At 46.5% G+C, this 17,955-nt stretch overlaps 1 protein-coding gene across 1 annotated transcript in view; it reads right to left on the bottom strand.

Annotated features, from left to right (window-relative positions):
- Positions 1–17,955, bottom strand: part of MED27 (mediator complex subunit 27) — a 499,272-nt gene that overhangs the window by 37,958 nt on the left and 443,359 nt on the right. The window contains exon 5 of the mRNA XM_063935570.1: positions 2,234–2,341. Within this exon, the coding sequence (XP_063791640.1) occupies positions 2,234–2,341 (108 nt within the window). The remainder of the gene's footprint in view (positions 1–2,233; positions 2,342–17,955) is intronic.

A 17,955-nucleotide genomic window follows, 5' to 3' on the forward strand; every position in this document is an offset into this window, starting at 1 on the left:
AAGTCTGAAGTGCAAATGAGAAAATTCTGCCTCCATGATCAAACCATTAGGGTTTTTTACACTGAGATTTCTCAGACATATACAGAGGGCATAGTGTTGGTGGACTGCCATAAATCACTGATCCCTATAATAGCTGGTACTACTCTACCTATTAAACAAACAGACAGCTAACAATATATGCCCTTATTTATCAATGAGTGATAAATTTCACTGTGAGTGATAAATTGTACCAGCCAATCAGCTCCTAACAGCGATGTTACAGACTGTGGGGTCTATTTACTAAGCCTTGGATGAAGATATACTGTAGTCACTGGAGAAGTTGTCCATGGCAACCAATCAGCACTGAAGTAACATCTAGAATTTGCATACTATAAAATTATACAGAGCTGCTGATTGGTTGATGGGGCAACTTCTCCACTGGCTCACTTCTCAGCTCTTATCACTGCTTAGTAAATGTCCCCCAAAGTACCAGCCAATCGGCTCCTAACTGCCATGTTACAGGCTGTTTTTAAAAAATGACAGTTAGGAGCAGATTGGCTGGTACTTTATCTCCAGTGACTTTATCTCCATCCAAGGCTTAGGGGTACATTTACTAAGCAGTGATAAGAGCAGAGAAGTGAGCCAGTGGGAGAAGTTGCCCCATCAACCAATCAGCACTGAAGTAACATCTATAATTTGCATACTATAAAATGATACAGAGCTGCTTATTGGTTGATGGGGAAATATCTCCACAGGCTAATTTCTCCACTCTTATCACTGCTTAGTAAATGTACCCCTTAGTTTGAAAAATGACGGTTAAGGTGCATACACACTGAGCGGTTTTTCCCCCTGCTCAGCGATGTCAGCAGGGGTGAACGGCTTTCCACAGCAGGACGCTATGGAAAGCCGTTCACCCCGTCATTCATCTACTGGTAATACCAGAAGATGAACGGCGGCCGCCGGCAATGAAGCGGGATCGCGCATCAGAGCTCGCCGCTCATCGTTTGGGCATACACACTGGGCGGTTTTCAGCTGAAAGCAGCTCAACACACCAAAAGTAATCTATTTTCAGCTCAAAATCGCCCAGTGTGTATGGGCCTTAAGGAGCGGATTGTCTGGTGAAATTTATCACTCACAGTGAAATGTATTACTTATTGATAAATAAGGGCAATAGTGTGCTGTGGTTTATACCACCTTACACAGGAAGCATACAGTCAGAAAGTGTTGTGGCCTTATAGTGTCCTCGGTCAGGTAACCCAGGTAAGCATACTCACCTTCTCCCTTAATAATAGGGGGTATGCCAGGCAGAATGCCATATGCTTGGCAACCTGGGTGCCTGTTAGCACCCCCAGCCACCACCACTGCAGACTTCCTGTCATATACAATTCACACAGCATAGCACTAAACACGGCAGGCAGAAGTAAAACATCTGCATGCTAATTACACCTCCTGCAGCAACTCGGCTCATTACTATGTGGCCTTTGGGTCCATGAGAGCATTGCGTGAGCTATAATCAGTCAGGGAACCTGATTCCCATATTAAATTTTTCCAATAAAGGAGGCCGTCTGGACATGGCCCAGGAGGCGCTGAACTGACCAGTTTAAGCATTTCACAACCAGATAGTATTCTGGCAAGGCATGGGTTAAGCTCCACAGCATTCATATTTTTAATACTTCCCCCGGCTGGCAAATCATGATCCAAGCCATACCTCTCCAGCGGTCACACTACAACTTCCAGCATGCCGGTTACTCACAGACTACATACCCCTGCATTAGAGGTATTTGAGGTGTTAAAACTAAAAGGCAATTATATGAACACAGTCGGCTGTGAAGAATTTAATTAATTTATTATCAGTAACAATGTTCCAGTGGACAAGAACATTTTTGTTGTTGTTTGTTTTTTGTTGTTGTTTTTTTTTTTTTAATGCATTCATCTGTTCTTGTCTGGCCTTTTGTTTGTTAATAAATAAATTTAGGGAACAGCTATCCCCATATAACCCCACTGTAAAAAAAACTGCACACGGAGGAAAGAATGGACTGAGGAGAGTAGGAAGGTAGCAACTTGCACCGACGGCTCTGTAATTATCACACACACCCTTGTGAGGTACTGCTGGCAGTGGCACAGGATAACCTTTTGATTGGCCAACCGTGGTCACTAACCAAAACCTACACAACAGACCGACAAAAGTCCGCACCAGCGAGCATGAATTTGGTTATGGAGTGGACCTTGTTGCAGAGAGATAAGCGATTCTCACCTTGCCATCTTCAGTGTAGACGTTTTCATTGTAACCTTTCACTATGGTGCGGTCAATGAAGAGACTGCGCATGACCACGATCACTTTCAAAACTTTACCCAGAGTCACCTGTAGTGAGAGAACAGAGCAGGATTTTAATGTAGGGAGAGCGTAGTAACAGCACAGGTAATTACTTGTCTACAGTGCCAGCTGAAAAGTCTATGCCACGTTTATTTTACAGGAAAACACCTTAAGGCCCATAGGACGGCATGAGGTGGCGGCTGCTACGTGGACAGCTCTGCAGAAAGATACCATGACTAGAACGTTCGTCAAGCGTCGGTGTGACACTATGATGAAAAAGGAGGACGGTAAACTCTGCAAAAATGATGCACAGTACATGTATAAAACAGAAGGAGGCACAAAGCTGAGTTTAAACTGACAAGTACGCATCTACACTATGAAGAGATATTTTTATACCTAGATATCCCTTTCAGAAGTACAGTACTTGCCATGGTAATTACTTAGGGGTATATTCAATTAGTGTCAGATCTTCTCAGACGGAGAGGATCCGACACGTCACTATTCAATTTGCGGGCATTTCCGACAGGTTTTTGCCCGTTTTCGACAATTATTTATTATAATTTATTTATTACGAGTTACTTATATAGCGCACACATATTCCGCAGCACTTTACAGAGAATACTTTTGGCCATTCACCTCATTCCCTGCCCCAGTGGAGCTTACACTCTATTTTCCCTACCCCATGTACACACAGACACATTCATGCTAGGGTTCTTTTTTTTTTTGTTGGGAGCCAATTAGCCTACCAGTATATATTTTTTGGGATTGTGGGAGGAAACCGGAGTACCCAGAGGAAACCTACGCAAGTATGGAGAGAATATACAAACTCCACACAGTTAGGGCCATGGTGAATCTCAAACCCATGACCTCAGTGCTGTGAGGCAGTAATGCTAACCATTACACCATCCATACTGCCCAAAAGTCGAATCGGCATTGTCGAAAACGGGCCAAAAAACCTGTTGGAAGCGCCCGCAAATTCGACAAAAAACGTGGATCCGTGGCTAATCCGCCTATACATGTGTTTTACGACAAGTTGGAAAATCGGCACTGGACTCAACCTAAAAAAGTCGCAAGGTGCAGTTTTTACGACTTGTCGGGAATTCCGACAATAATTGAAAAGACCCCTCTAACTAGATCAGGTAGAACAATGTAATGTTTTCTCCATACCGCTCTACTGTGTGTTTTGGTTTCAGATAAAAAAAACCCCCAAAACAACTTGTCATAACGCCCAATGGCCCTTCTTACACCACATTTTGAAAGACATTCTCTAGGATGAGCCCCACTTGTCTGATATAGTGCAAATATTTAGCTTGCAAATACAGCAACCACACTTGGCTAAGCTGATGAACAGGCTTGTATATAGCATTACGAGTAGTAGGGCCATAGCCTATGGCGTGACACATACTGAGATATGGCACTTTCTCTCCATATTACATATATGAAGCTGTTGGGGAAATTTTGAATGCACCAGATATAAATAGTGCCTGAGCAACTACAGAATGTTCTATATAGAATAACTGGATCTACAGCATGCAGCAGGCATAGGGAGCCAAAGGCTATGCACCTTCAGGCTTCAATCAGGTGAAACCAAGCCCTGCCGATGGCTGGACATAAAGAGCAGACTCACCATGACAGGTCGGACAGATTAGACCTGAAGAAGAGGAAAGTGCTCAGGTAGAGCATCTATGTGGATAACATTACATTTGCAATTTTAGCTACAAAATACAAACTAAGATTCCCCCCCACCCCCAAGTTCTGATGTGCTCCACATACGGACTCACTCCCGCACATACTATACATGTCACTCAGTGTGGTTTCCTGGTGCGTCCTAGTCGCATCACGTTGCAACCAAGCCACATTTCTGGCTTCACTGACACCCAACGCTAGCAGAGTTGCAAGGGACTTGGTGGCTCACTGGCACCAGGCATCTCATGATACATGGAGTATTGAGGCTAGCAGTATGAGGACTCATGTATGTGACATTTTCCCCAAATCTGTTCTTTGACACACATACAGTACAAACCACACTGGGGATGTACAATGCACCACCAGCATTTCCTGTCTGTACCTAAAGGACGGCATTCTTAAAACAAAAACAGTGAAGTCACAAAAGTTTTCGGATGGAAATACTTGGCGTAATTTAGGGTCACATCGGAAAAAAAAATAAGATTTTACTTACCGATAAATCTATTTCTCGTAGTCCGTAGTGGATGCTGGGGACTCCGTCAGGACCATGGGGATTAGCGGCTCCGCAGGAGACAGGGCACAAAACTAAAGCTTTAGGATCAGGTGGTGTGTACTGGCTCCTCCCCCTATGACCCTCCTCCAAGCCTCAGTTAGGATACTGTGCCCGGACGAGCGTACACAATAAGGAAGGATATTGAATCCCGGGTAAGACTCATACCAGCTACACCAATCACACCGTATAACTTGTGATCTAAACCCAGTTAACAGTATGACAAACGTAGGAGCCTCTGAACAGACGGCTCACAACAATAACAACCCGATTTTTTTTTTTTTTTGTAACAATAACTATGTACAAGTATTGCAGACAATCCGCACTTGGGATGGGCGCCCAGCATCCACTACGGACTACGAGAAATAGATTTATCGGTAAGTAAAATCTTATTTTCTCTGACGTCCTAAGTGGATGCTGGGGACTCCGTCAGGACCATGGGGATTATACCAAAGCTCCCAAACGGGCGGGAAAGTGCGGATGACTCTGCAGCACCGAGTGAGAGAACTCCAGGTCCTCCTCAGCCAGGGTGTGCCCCTGACCAAGTAGCAGCTCGGCAAAGTTGTAAAGCCGAGACCCCTCGGGCAGTCGCCCAAGATGAGCCCCCTTCCTTGTGGAATGGGCATTTATATATTTTGGCTGTGGCAGTCCTGCCACAGAATGTGCAAGCTGAATTGTACTACACATTCAACTAGCAATCGTCTGCTTAGAAGCAAGAGCACCCAGTTTTTTGGGTGCATACAGGATAACAGCAAGTCAGTTTTCCTGACTCCAGCCGTCCTGGAAATCTATATTTTCAGGGCCCTGACAACATCTAGCAACTTGGAGTCCTCCAAGTCTCTAGTAGCCGCAGGTACCACAATAAGCTGGTTCAGATGAAACGCTGACACCACCTTAGGGAGAAACTGGGGACGAGTCCGCAGCTCTGCCCTGTCCGAATGGACAATCAGATATGGGCTTTTGTGAGACAAAGCCGCCAATTCTGACACTCGCCTGGCCGAGGCCAGGGCCAACATCATGGTCACTTTCCATGTGAGATATTTCAAATCCACAGATTTGAGCGGTTTAAACCAACGTGATTTGAGGAATCCCAGGACTACGTTGAGATCCCACAGTGCCACTGGAGGCACAAAAGGGGGTTGTATATGCAGTACTCCCTTGTCAAATTTCTGGACTTCAGGAACTGAAGCCAATTCTTTCTGGAAGAAAATCGACAGGGCCGAAATTTGAACCTTAATGGACCCCAATTTGAGGCCCATAGACACTCCTGTTTGCAGGAAATGCAGGAATCGACCGAGTTGAAATTTCTTCGTGGGGCCTTCCTGGCCTCACACCACGCAACATATTTTCGCCACATGTGGTGATAATGTTGTGCGGTCACCTCCTTCCTGGCTTTGACCAGGGTAGGAATGACCTCTTCCGGAATGCCTTTTTTCCCTTAGGATCCGGCGTTCAACCGCCATGCCGTCAAACGCACCCGCGGTAAGTCTTGGAACAGACATGGTACTTGTTGAAGCAAGTCCCTTCTTATCGGCAGAGGCCCTGAGTCCTCTGTGAGCATCTCATGAAGTTCCGGGTACCAAGTCCTTCTTGGCCCATCCGGAGCCACGAGTATAGTTCTTACTCCTCTACGTCTTATAATTCTCAGTACCTTTGGTATGAGAAGCAGAGGAGGGAACACATACACCGACTGGTACACCCATGGTGTTACCAGAACGTCCACAGCTATTTCCTGAGGGTCTCTTGACCTGGCGCAATACCTGTCCAGTTTTTTGTTCAGGCGGGACGCCATCATGTCCACCTTTGGTCTTTCCCAACGGTGCACAATCATGTGGAAACAACTTCTCGATTAAGTCCCCACTCTCCCGGGTGGAGGTCGTGCTGAGGAAGTCTGCTTCCCAGTTGTCCACTCCCGGAATGAAAACTGCTGACAGTGCTATCACATGATTTTCCGCCCAGCGAAGAATCCTTGCAGTTTCTGCCATTGTCCTCCTGCTTCTTGTGCCGCCCTGTCTGTTTACGTGGGCGACTGCCGTGATGTTGTCCCACTGGATCAATACCGGCTGACCTTGAAGCAGAGGTCTTGCTAAGCTTAGAGCATTGTAAATTGCTCTTAGCTCCAGTATATTTATGCGGAGAGAAGTCCCCAGACTTGATCACACTCCCTGGAAATTTTTTCCCTGTGTGACTGCTCCCCAGCCTTTCAAGCTGGAATCCGTGGTCACCAGGACCCAGTCCTGAATGCATAACTGTGGCACTTTAGTAGATGAGCACTCTGCAGCCACCACAGAAGAGACACCCTTGTCCTTGGAGACAGGGTTATCCGCTGATGCATCTGAAGATGCGATCCGGACCATTTGTCCAGCAGATCCCACTGAAAAGTTCTTGCGTGAAATCTGCCGAATGGAATCGCTTCGTAAGAAGCCACCATTTTTCCCAGGACCCTTGTGCAATGATGCACTGACACTTTTCCTGGTTTTTGGAGGTTCCTGACTAGCTCGGATAACTCCCTGGCTTTCTCCTCCGGGAGAAACACCTTTTTCTGGACTGTGTCCAGAATCATCCCTAGGGACAGCAGACGTGTCGTCGGAGACAGCTGCGATTTTGGAATATTTAGAATCCACCCGTGCTGTCGTAGAACTACTTGAGATAGTGCTACTCAGACCTCCAACTGTTCTCTGGACCTTGCCCTTATCAGGAGATCGTCCAAGTAAGGGATAATTAAGACGCCTTTTCTTTGAAGAAGAATCATCATTTCGGCCATTACCTTGGTAAAGACCCGGGGTGCCGTGGACAATCCAAACGGCAGCGTCTGAAACTGATAGTGACAGTTTTGTACCACGAACCTGAGGTACCCTTTGTGAGAAGGGCAAATTTGGACATGGAGGTAAGCATCCTTGATGTCCAGGGACACCATATAGTCCCCTTCTTCCTGGTTCGCTATCACTGCTCTGAGTGACTCCATTTAGAATAGGTCTCACCGAGCCGTCTGGCTTCAGTACCACAATATAGTGTGGAATAATACCCCTTTACTTGTTGTAGGAGGGGTACTTTGATTATCACCTGCTGGGAATACAGCTTGTGAATTGTTTCCAATACTGCCTCCCTGTCGGAGGTAGACGTTGGTAAAGCAAACTTCAGGAACCTGCGAGGAGGAGACGTCTCGAATTTCCAATCTGTACCCCTGGGATACTACTTGTAGGATCCAGGGGTCCACTTGCGAGTGAGCCCACTGCGTGCTGAAACTCTTGAGACGACCCCCCCACCGCACCTGTTTGTACGGCCCCAGCGTCATGCTGAGGACTTGGCAGAAGCGGTGGAAGGCTTCTGTTCCTGGGAATGGGCTGCCTGCTGCAGTCTTCTTCCCTTACCTCTATCCCTGGGCAGATATTATGGGGACGAAAGGACTGAGGCTGAAAAGACTATGTCTTTTTCTGCTGAGATGTGACTTGGGGTAAAAAAGGTGGATTTTCTAGCTGTTGCCGTGGCCACCAGGTCCGATGGACCGACCCCAAATAACTCCTCCCCTTTATACGGCAATACTTCCATGTGCCGTTTGGAATCTGCATCACCTGACCACTGTCGTGTCCATAAACATCGTCTGGCAGATATGGACATCGCACTTACTCTTGATGCCAGAGTTTCGCATATATAGAAATGCATCTTTTAAATGCTCTATAGTCAATAAAATACTGTCCCTGTCAAGGGTATCAATATTTCCAGTCAGGGAATCCGACCAAGCCACCCCAGCGCTGCCCATCCAGGCTGAGGCGATCGCTGGTCGCAGTATAACACCAGTATGTGTGTATATACTTTTTAGGATATTTTCCAACCTCCTATCAGTTGGCTCCTTGAGGGCGTCCGTATCTGGAGACGGTAACGCCACTTGTTTTTATAAGCGTGTGAGCGCCTTATCCACCCTAAGGTGTGTTTCCCAACGCGCCATAACTTCTGGCGGGAAAGGGTATACCGCCAATAATTTTCTATCGGGGGAAACCCACGCATCATCACACACTTCATTTAATTTATCTGATTCAGGAAAAACCACATGTAGTTTTTTCACACTCCACATAATACCCTTTTTTGTGGTACTTGTAGTATCAGAAATATGTAACATCTCCTTCATTGCCCTTAACAAGTAACGTGTGGCCCTAAAGGAAAATACGTTTGTTTCTTCACCGTCGACACTGGAGTCAGTGTCCGTGTCTGTGTCTGTGTCGACCGACTGAGGTAAAAGGACGTTTTAACGCCCCTGACGGTGTTTTAGACGCCTGGACAGGTACTAATTGGTTTGCCGGCCGTCTCATGTCGTCAACCGACCTTGCAGCGTGTTGACATTATCACGTAATTCCTTAAATAAGCCATCCATTCCGGTGTCGACTCCCTAGAGAGTGACATCACCATTACCGGCAATTGCTCCGCCTCCTCACCAACATCGTCCTCATACATGTCGACACACAAGTACCGACACACAGCACACACACAGGGAATGCTCTGATAGAGGACAGGATCCCACTAGCCCTTTGGGGAGACAGAGGGAGAGTTTGCCAGCACACACCAAAAACGCTATATTATACAGGGACAACCTTTATATAAGTGTTTTTCCCTTATAGTATTTTAATATATATATACATATCGCCAAATAAGTGCCCCCCCTCTCTGTTTTAACCCTGTTTCTGTAGTGCAGTGCAGGGGAGAGCCTGGGAGCCTTCCCACCAGCCTTTCTGTGAGGGAAAATGGCGCTGTGTGCTGAGGAGAATAGGCCCCGCCCCCTTTTCGGCGGGCTTCTTCTCCCGTTTTTCTGAGACCTGGCAGGGGTTAAATACATCCATATAGCCTCCAGGGGCTATATGTGATGTATTTTTAGCCAGAATAAGGTATTATACATTGCTGCCCAGGGCGCCCCCAGCAACGCCCTGCACCCTCCGTGACCGTTGGTGTGAAGTGTGTGACAACAATGGCGCACAGCTGCAGTGCTGTGCGCTACCTTCATGAAGACTGAAAAGCCTTCTGCCGCCGGTTTCTGGACCTTCAATCTTCAGCATCTGCAAGGGGGGTCGGCGGCGCGGCTCCGGGACGAACCCCAGGGTGAGACCTGTGTTCCGACTCCCTCTGGAGCTAATGGTGTCCAGTAGCCTAAGAAGTCAATCCATCCTGCACGCAGGTGAGTTGAACTTCTCTCCCCTAAGTCCCTCGATGCAGTGAGCCTGTTGCCAGCAGGACTCACTGAAAATAAGAAACCTAAACTTTTTCTAAGCAGCTCCTTAAGAGAGCCACCTAGATTGCACCCTGCTCGGACGGGCACAAAAACCTAACTGAGGCTTGGAGGAGGGTCATAGGGGGAGGAGCCAGTACACACCACCTGATCCTAAAGCTTTAGTTTTGTGCCCTGTCTCCTGCGGAGCCGCTAATCCCCATGGTCCTGACGGAGTCCCCAGCATCCACTTAGGACGTCAGAGAAAAATATTTGGTGTTAAGGAATTCTGACAGTCGGAGAAAAACGATACATATTTCTTATGTCTTTTTGGTGAAATACATCAATCTCTGCCGTGTGGGGACAAGTAGGTGAAGATCCTGTGCGATCCATCTCGCAGACTAATTAGCCAACGAAATATCATACGGGATATTTATATTCAGCTCAAGTCTATGGGACTGGCGGAAGGATAAAGGACTTTTTTTTATCCTGCAAGACTGATGGAAAAGCCATTTGGCCCAGCAACTTGTTTCTTCCCCCTGCAGGACTGCCTGCCCAAGTGTGCTATGTTGCTGTGCCAATGCAGACGTAGCCAGGTCTGCCTTGGGTCACTAGCGGCAGGGATGGTTGCTGAACAGAGCTGGCACCGTATGTACCCAGATGGCAGACTGAAAGGCTTACTCTGTGCTGCTAAACCGGCCTCCAAAACTATTAGGGATTCATTCAGCAAACCAGGTGTAACGTGTACACTTGCTGAGATGTGGGTTGTACAGTTAGCACACCGATATGCATAATGTCAGAAGAGACAGGAGCTATTTCCTCATCACAGTATCTCATGTCATAGCTGACCCAAGTATCTGTATCTACAGCTAAGGCTAGTTCAAACGGACACATGCATAATATGGTCTATTCCTTGTATGCAATCCGGTGCTATGAATGGCTAAGACAAACAATACTGAAGTCTGCTAAGCAACACAATGTAGAAGATAGAAAGAAGTTCAAGGGCAAACACATAAAGGTGTCACCTGTCCTGAAGAGCTTACAGCCTGCTAATAATATGACCTAAGGAGATAATGGGGTCTATTCAATGCATATCGGATCCTCTCCGACGGAGAGGGTCCGACAATGCAGTATTTAATTTGCGGGCAAATCTGACAGACCTTGCCCGTTTTCGACAATGCCAATCCCACTTTTTTTAAAGTCTGATTGACATTGTCGAAAACGGGACAAAAACCTGGCCTCTAAGTGAATTACACTGAGTGTTCTTTCAAAATGATGACTATTTGGCAGTTATCAGAATGGTGTTACTCCTAAGTCTATGACTACCCCCATTCTAGAAATTAGGTCTCCAATACTTAACTGCACTGACATGATGCGTCAATAGCAAAGTGATTAGGAACAACATTTATTCAGTAATGCCCGCATGATCCGAACTGGACACAGCCTCTAGGGGCTGATTCAATCAGACACAAGCTGTCGCCATTAGCTTGCGCTGCATTTATAAACGCAATTACGGTAGGTTGATCTCAGCCTGCACCTCTATAGGCTGTGAACAGAGATCCGCCTCAGAGACATATCAAGTGTAGCCTCCAGAAGACGTAATTAGTCCTTCAGTTTCCATTCATTGTCTCTGGGTGTCACTGCTGCTATATATCTCTATGAAATATTTGCTTCACAGTTAAGTTACTCCAGTACAAAATATACCCCGCCCCCATCTGATCTGAAATTGCCTCCTTGTCTTATTCTGGACCCAAAGGCAATAACAGCTGAATAGATGGACATTACAGACTTCTAATTAGATAGCTACAGTATGTAAATATTATCATAGACAGTAACACCTGCAGCTACTCTAAGATGGTCCAAGCTACTATAGCATTCGGAATATGTGTGACCAAATTAATATATTTTCTAATTAAGTAAACTGATAATTCAATTGCATGTAATACTTCCATATACAATTTGATTAGACATAATTTAAAGAGTAAACATGTGTAGCATCAGGACTGCTGGCTGCCCGAAAGTGGCAGTATTTTGCAGGCAACCCTGGCACCATCCTCTGCATTACAGTACCTATTCCTCCCTCCTCCCACACTAATTCCCAATGCTGGGAGGGTATGCAGGTGGTAAGGGGACTTTGCACATCTTCCCATCAGGACAACTAATAAGCTGTGACACCGCTTTGGCAGCGGAGGGGATGAAATGACAGATCGACATCTTTGAAAGCCCCAGACAGATCCGTGAAAGAAGAAAAACTTTGTCAACCTCTCACAACACGGAGCATAAAATATAGATGCATCCAAACATTTCCTCCGCCCTCAGCTTATTTTGTCAAATCCCCAAACTGTTTTCTGCCCGAAGCTCTAATATAAGTTGCAGGTTGCAGAACAATTATCTGTCCCCCATCCTTCCATCACACAGTAGGTCAAAGAGTCTCAGAAGACATAAAGACACAGATCGGGAAGGGCCTGGGTGTCTGTATTACCGGTGCTGACACGCACGGGATTGTCAGATGTGCAACTTGCTCTAATTGCATTGGAGAGATCTGCAGCTGGCAAGGAGTTCTGCAGACTGCAGGTATCATACAAAGCAAGAAGGTGCAGGATCTGGGGGTTTGTAAGGGAATTAGGAGCATGTGTAAGGGTCTTATAATGATTCTAAAATGCCTGAATACTCGGAATTGAAAGAATAATCGTTGGAGATTAAACATTTACTGCTGGCACCTACATTTTTGGGGTACTTTCAGGAGATCTCAGTGGGTGTAAGTCTGTGCCAATAGCCAGAGCGGTTTATCACCCTATTTTTCCCTAAACTGGATATGATTGGCCATTGATATTGACAGACTGGAATGTAGTTATGTGACCGTCGATCAGGAGATCATCGGTCACAATACCGATGCTGGGATCCCGCCCCCTCACAATCCCGACAGTCGGCATGCCAACTAACATCTACCTTTTCTATCCTCTCCAGCTAATGAAATGCAGCAGAAACAGAATTAAGTGTGTACAAGCCCTTCAAACATTCAACTATGGTCTGTCGTGCAACACTCCAATAAAGTAACAGTAAAATGTTGCATATTTTTATTTTACCAGATTTAATACACTCCATTTGATTTTTATAATACTAATGTGTCTCCATTACCTTTCACACTGTTACTGAGTATCTCTTTATTATCCAGTACAAACACTCCTTTAGTTCATTCATGTACAGTAGTTGGTGGACTTGTTTACTTTTACAATTCAAAATTCTAGCTTTTGCCTTCAAACTCGGCATCACCTCCTGCCTCCGTACAACTGGCTAACGAGACGCTGTCCACCAGCAGCACCTCATGCCCCCATGCAACTAGCTAACGAGACGCTGTTCACTAGGAGCACCTCCTGGCTCCATACAACTGGCTAGATAGACTGCTCACCAGCAGCACCTCCTGCCTCTATGCAACTGGAGACTCTGCTCACCAGCATCACTTCCAGCCTACATGCAACTAGCTAACGAGACGCTGCTCACCAGCATCACCTGCTGCCTCCATGCAACTGACTAGAGACACTGCTCAGCAGCAGCACCTGCTGCCTCCATGCAGTGAAGCTAGCTAAAGGGCCAATGCACTCTAGCAGCACCACCTCCCTCCATGCAGCTAAGGGAAGGGACTTCTTGTCCCTGGGTGAACATGTATCACTGCTCAGTGCCACTAGATGACTTGGTATCTACTACTGTAGCTAGCAATGGGCTACACACAAATATGAGAAAAACACTGGGAAACACTGACAATGAATACACCCGGTCCCTATTAATGAGAAAACAATGAGTGTGGTATATTCTGTCAACATTCATCATGTCGTCGTCCATGTCAACATGAGAACGTTGACATGCTTGGCATTGACAGTCACCATGTGGACACTAATGAAATGTTGATGAAAGAAATCTCTGGAGGCCTTGTGGTGACTGGCCTGGTCCGGCAGCTCTTCTGGGTCTGGCGGTCTGCTGATGTGGACTTCTGGCAGATCCGGCAATGATTCCAGCGGTGAGTATAGCTAACCCTAACCTCGCCTCCTGTAGCGTAACTCTAACCCTCCCCATAGTGCCTAACCCTGACCTCCCCTACTGTAGCCTAACCTCAACCTTCCCCCTAGTTCCTAACCTAAACCTCCCCTCCCATATCCTAACCCTCCCCCTAGTTCCTAACCTTAACCTCCCCTCCCATATCCTAAACCTCCCCCTAGTTCCTAACCTTAAACTCCCTTCCTGTAGCCAAACCCTCTCCTCCTACAATCTAACCTTAACCCTCCCCCCAGTGCCTAACCCTAACTTTCTCTCCTGTAAACCTTTCCCTCCCCTCCCGCAGCCTAACCCTTCCCCCTAGTGCCTAACCCTAACCTTCCCGCTAGTTCCTAACCTTAACCTTCCCCTCCAATATCCTAACCCTCCCTCAAGTTCCTAACCTTAATCTCCCTTCCTGTAGCCAAACCCTCTCCTCCTGCAATCTAACCTTAACCCTCCCCCCAGTGCCTAACCCTAACTTTCTCTCCTGTAAACCTTTCCCTCCCCTCCCGCAGCCTAACCCTTCCCCTAGTGCCTAACCCTAACCTTCCCGCTAGTTCATAACCTTAACCTCCCCTCCCATATCCTAACCCTCCCTCAAGTTCCTACCCAAACCCTCTCCTTCTGCAATCTAACCTTAACCCTCCCCCCTAGTGCCTAACCCTAACTTTCTCTCTTGTAAACTATTCCTTCCCTCCCACAGAATAACCCTCCCCTCCCGCAGTCTAACCTCCCTCCTAGTGTCAACCCCTAACCATCCCACTAGTGTCTAACCCAAACCTCTGCTCCTGTAGCCTACACTTAATCCTCCCATCCTGTAGCTGAACCATAACCCTCCCCTCCCGGTCTGTGCAGAATGTTGTGTTCACATGTCGACACTGTGAACACAACATTCTGCACATGATGACATGTTCAAAGTCATTTTAATAATTTTGACATCACAAATGTCGACAGCTGCCTGGATCTCACCTACTTTAGCTGCCTCCTCCATTACGACGATGCAAACATCCAATGTTCCACAAGTAGATCCATTAGGAACACACATTATTACCATGAAGACTACATATCCTAATGTTGGTAACAGACACTTTCCTCCCTGACACCTATCCATCACGTAGTCCTAATATCAGTGATCCTCCAGTATATGGATATACAGTATACTACATCACATGAGAAACATACAGAGGTACACGACAAGCACAATGGAAATATAACATACAATCTGGGGGAGGTGTTGTTAAAATACAAATAGACTGTCCAGCTACCTGTGCACACAAACACTTTATTTCGGGACAAGGGAGGGGTGGATAGGGAGGAGAGGCTGTAATTTTGTGCAGAACACATAATTTCAAGAAAATGTTACACAATTGTTCTGTCAATTATTTTATTACAATTTAAATAGTGTTTTAAATAACTAATTTTATTGACACTTTGAAGAGACCCAATAGTGACAGGAATCAAAATAATCTCACTCACACACTAATAATAAAGCAGCTTATAAGTAACTTGAATCTAATAGTTTAAGATGCAGGGAAGATCCCATCTGAACCGTCCCCCAGGGCGCCATCCTCTACTTGGCTGCTGAACTTCCTCTACAGAAGTTACTCCTGGTGATGTCATTGTGACAGCACCAAGCTTACGTGGCATTCCCATGCCCTGGAATGCGGAGGTACTTGGCACATTTAATTCTGCACACTGTGTTCACTTTGCTTATGGGCAATCTAAGAACATCCTATATTATAAAAGCCAACTCTGCTCCTCACCTCTGTTATGTTGTTATCTGTTATGCAATAAAATAATGTCTGGGCTTCTGCCATCGAATCTTTCAATGCGATGAACACTGACAATCGAATCAAAGAATTTGATTGGAAAAAAAACATGATTTGCACATGCGTAAAAAATACCTATTTACACATGCATTATTTTCTGCAGTGCGCATGCACAAACCCTCTGCTGCATGGCCGGATGGGGCCCGGGACATTTGTAAAACCATCTTACCATTCGATGGTGGCAAACATCGGCATGCTACCACTGAATGGTAAAAACCATACCATCTCAACAAAACTATTGATGGTTGCAAACCATCGCGATGTGATGTCCATCCCTAGCTCATGCTGACAATATTGATCTGACTGTTTCACAATTGCCGGATATGGAGAGAGGGGGATGGGGAAAGAGAGTGGGGGAAGGGGTAGATAGGGACTGGGGGGTGGGGAGTGGGGGAAGGGGCAGATAGGGACTGGGGGAGAAAAAAAGAGGGCAGGTGACTTGGGGCAGATAGGGACTGGGGAAAGGGGGGGGGGTAGATAGGGACAGTGGAGAGAGAGATGTAGATTGTTTCAAAATAGTCACCTCTGTGTGACACGGACACACACACTTCTTATGTACACAGCACCCCACACCATATACTGCCCCTATACACACTGCACCCCCATCCTCTTCCATATTCTGCACCTATATACACAATGCACCCCCATATCCCTCCATATAGTGCCCCCTATATACAGGGCACCCTCTCCTCCAAATACTGCTCCCGCCATATATCGCATACCCCCTCCTACATATACTTTGCTGCAACCCCAGGTTATTTATTTGCCATCCCTGGACTTGGCAATAAGTAGCAGCAGTAACCAGGAAAGTGATGCAGACACCACCAGACGGTCCCGCAGCGCTTAGAGCAGAGGCATCGGGGACACGTGTGGCCACTTACCAACGTGGGTGGGGGGAGGGAGAAGGTGAATCGGTTTGTCAGGAAGTAGTGAGACCCTGTGTCGGGTGAGCAGTGCAGTGACAGGGAGGAGAACGGGTCACCGCTGGATCTGCAGATGATGTGGGTGAGGAGGAGGCAGATAACCACGTCAGTTGCTTTAGATATATTGTGCGCCAACAGAGGGATGGGATCCTGTGCTCACCCCTCCCACACAGGCCATGCCCAGACCCCTCCGGCCAGCTGCTGGTGGCTACTGGTATCCATAACCCCCTAGACTGGCCAGATGCTGCGCGGGGATTGGTGAGCTTACACGTGCCAGTACTGGTATCTATAGTGCAGCATAATTACAGCCTGTGCATTACAGATACACAGCATCTATATTTATAAAAGGTTAACGCTGCACACACACACTCAGCATGACTTCCAGAAACCTGGCAGCTCCTGTGTGAGTAGCGACTGCCCCTCCTAATATAATCCGGCCCTGGTGTCTGTCATTTTGACGGGCTTTTAACTAGTGTTTAATAAAGCACAAAACTAAATGGAAAACTCTAATTCTCATTTTCTTGTTGTTTTTGTGTGTGTATATTCATGCTATTTAGCTACAGAATGATCCAAAATAATGCAAAAGAGGCCTTTCACTGAGCAGGTATCGCTCACGTTACTACCATCAAGGTGGCGTACAGGTCTGCAATTTCCTGCAGCCAAAAGGGCTAATTTGGGGACACCTTTACAGAGGTGCAGCATAGGCCCAATGACATGCATTAGAAGTTAATGATCTGCAGATATACCTATGGGCGGATCGGGCACTGTGCTGTGCATACACGTCCGCCCAGTTCAGCTGTCAATTACCACCGGCCGCCGCAGCATGTGTACGGGCAGTTGGCTGGTCGCCCGTACACACACTGCGATGCGAAAATATATCGGTAGATATATTGGCCGTCGGCTGTGCTGCGGGGCTGACGCGATATGTCTGAACGACGGAGTTCACAGACATATCGCCCGAACACACTAGCCTACGGACCCGTGATATATTGGCCGTTCAATAGAACGGCTGATATATCGGGCAGTGTGGACCCACCTTTACTATCTGGTGGACCTAAATATTATTTTTTAGTTTGTAAACAGAAACAGAGAGTCTCTATAACTATTTCTAGCTTCTGCATGGAACACTCCGACATACTTATGTACAGACAACTCTCCATGCAGACAGGAGGGACTGCGCAAAATTAATCAATCAATACCTGTCAGCTGCGTTTAATATTAAACAGTGTGTCTGGCTGCAGGAAAGAGTTATGCTTTCTTCTTCTTTATACCAAAAGGTACAATATTCTTATTTGGCCATTTATAAAGTCTGGCAACGTGTGGCAGTAGCCTTGCTTGGCGAACCAGGCCCAGTTAGTGAATGCAAGATATCTGCTATCCCCACAATGTCAAACAAGGACACTCTGCACTTTCGTCAGACAAGCTAGAACAAGGGAACACACTACACA

The sequence above is a fragment of the Pseudophryne corroboree genome, chromosome 8 (genome assembly GCF_028390025.1).
Source record: "Pseudophryne corroboree isolate aPseCor3 chromosome 8, aPseCor3.hap2, whole genome shotgun sequence".
NCBI classification, from domain to species: domain Eukaryota; kingdom Metazoa; phylum Chordata; class Amphibia; order Anura; family Myobatrachidae; genus Pseudophryne; species Pseudophryne corroboree.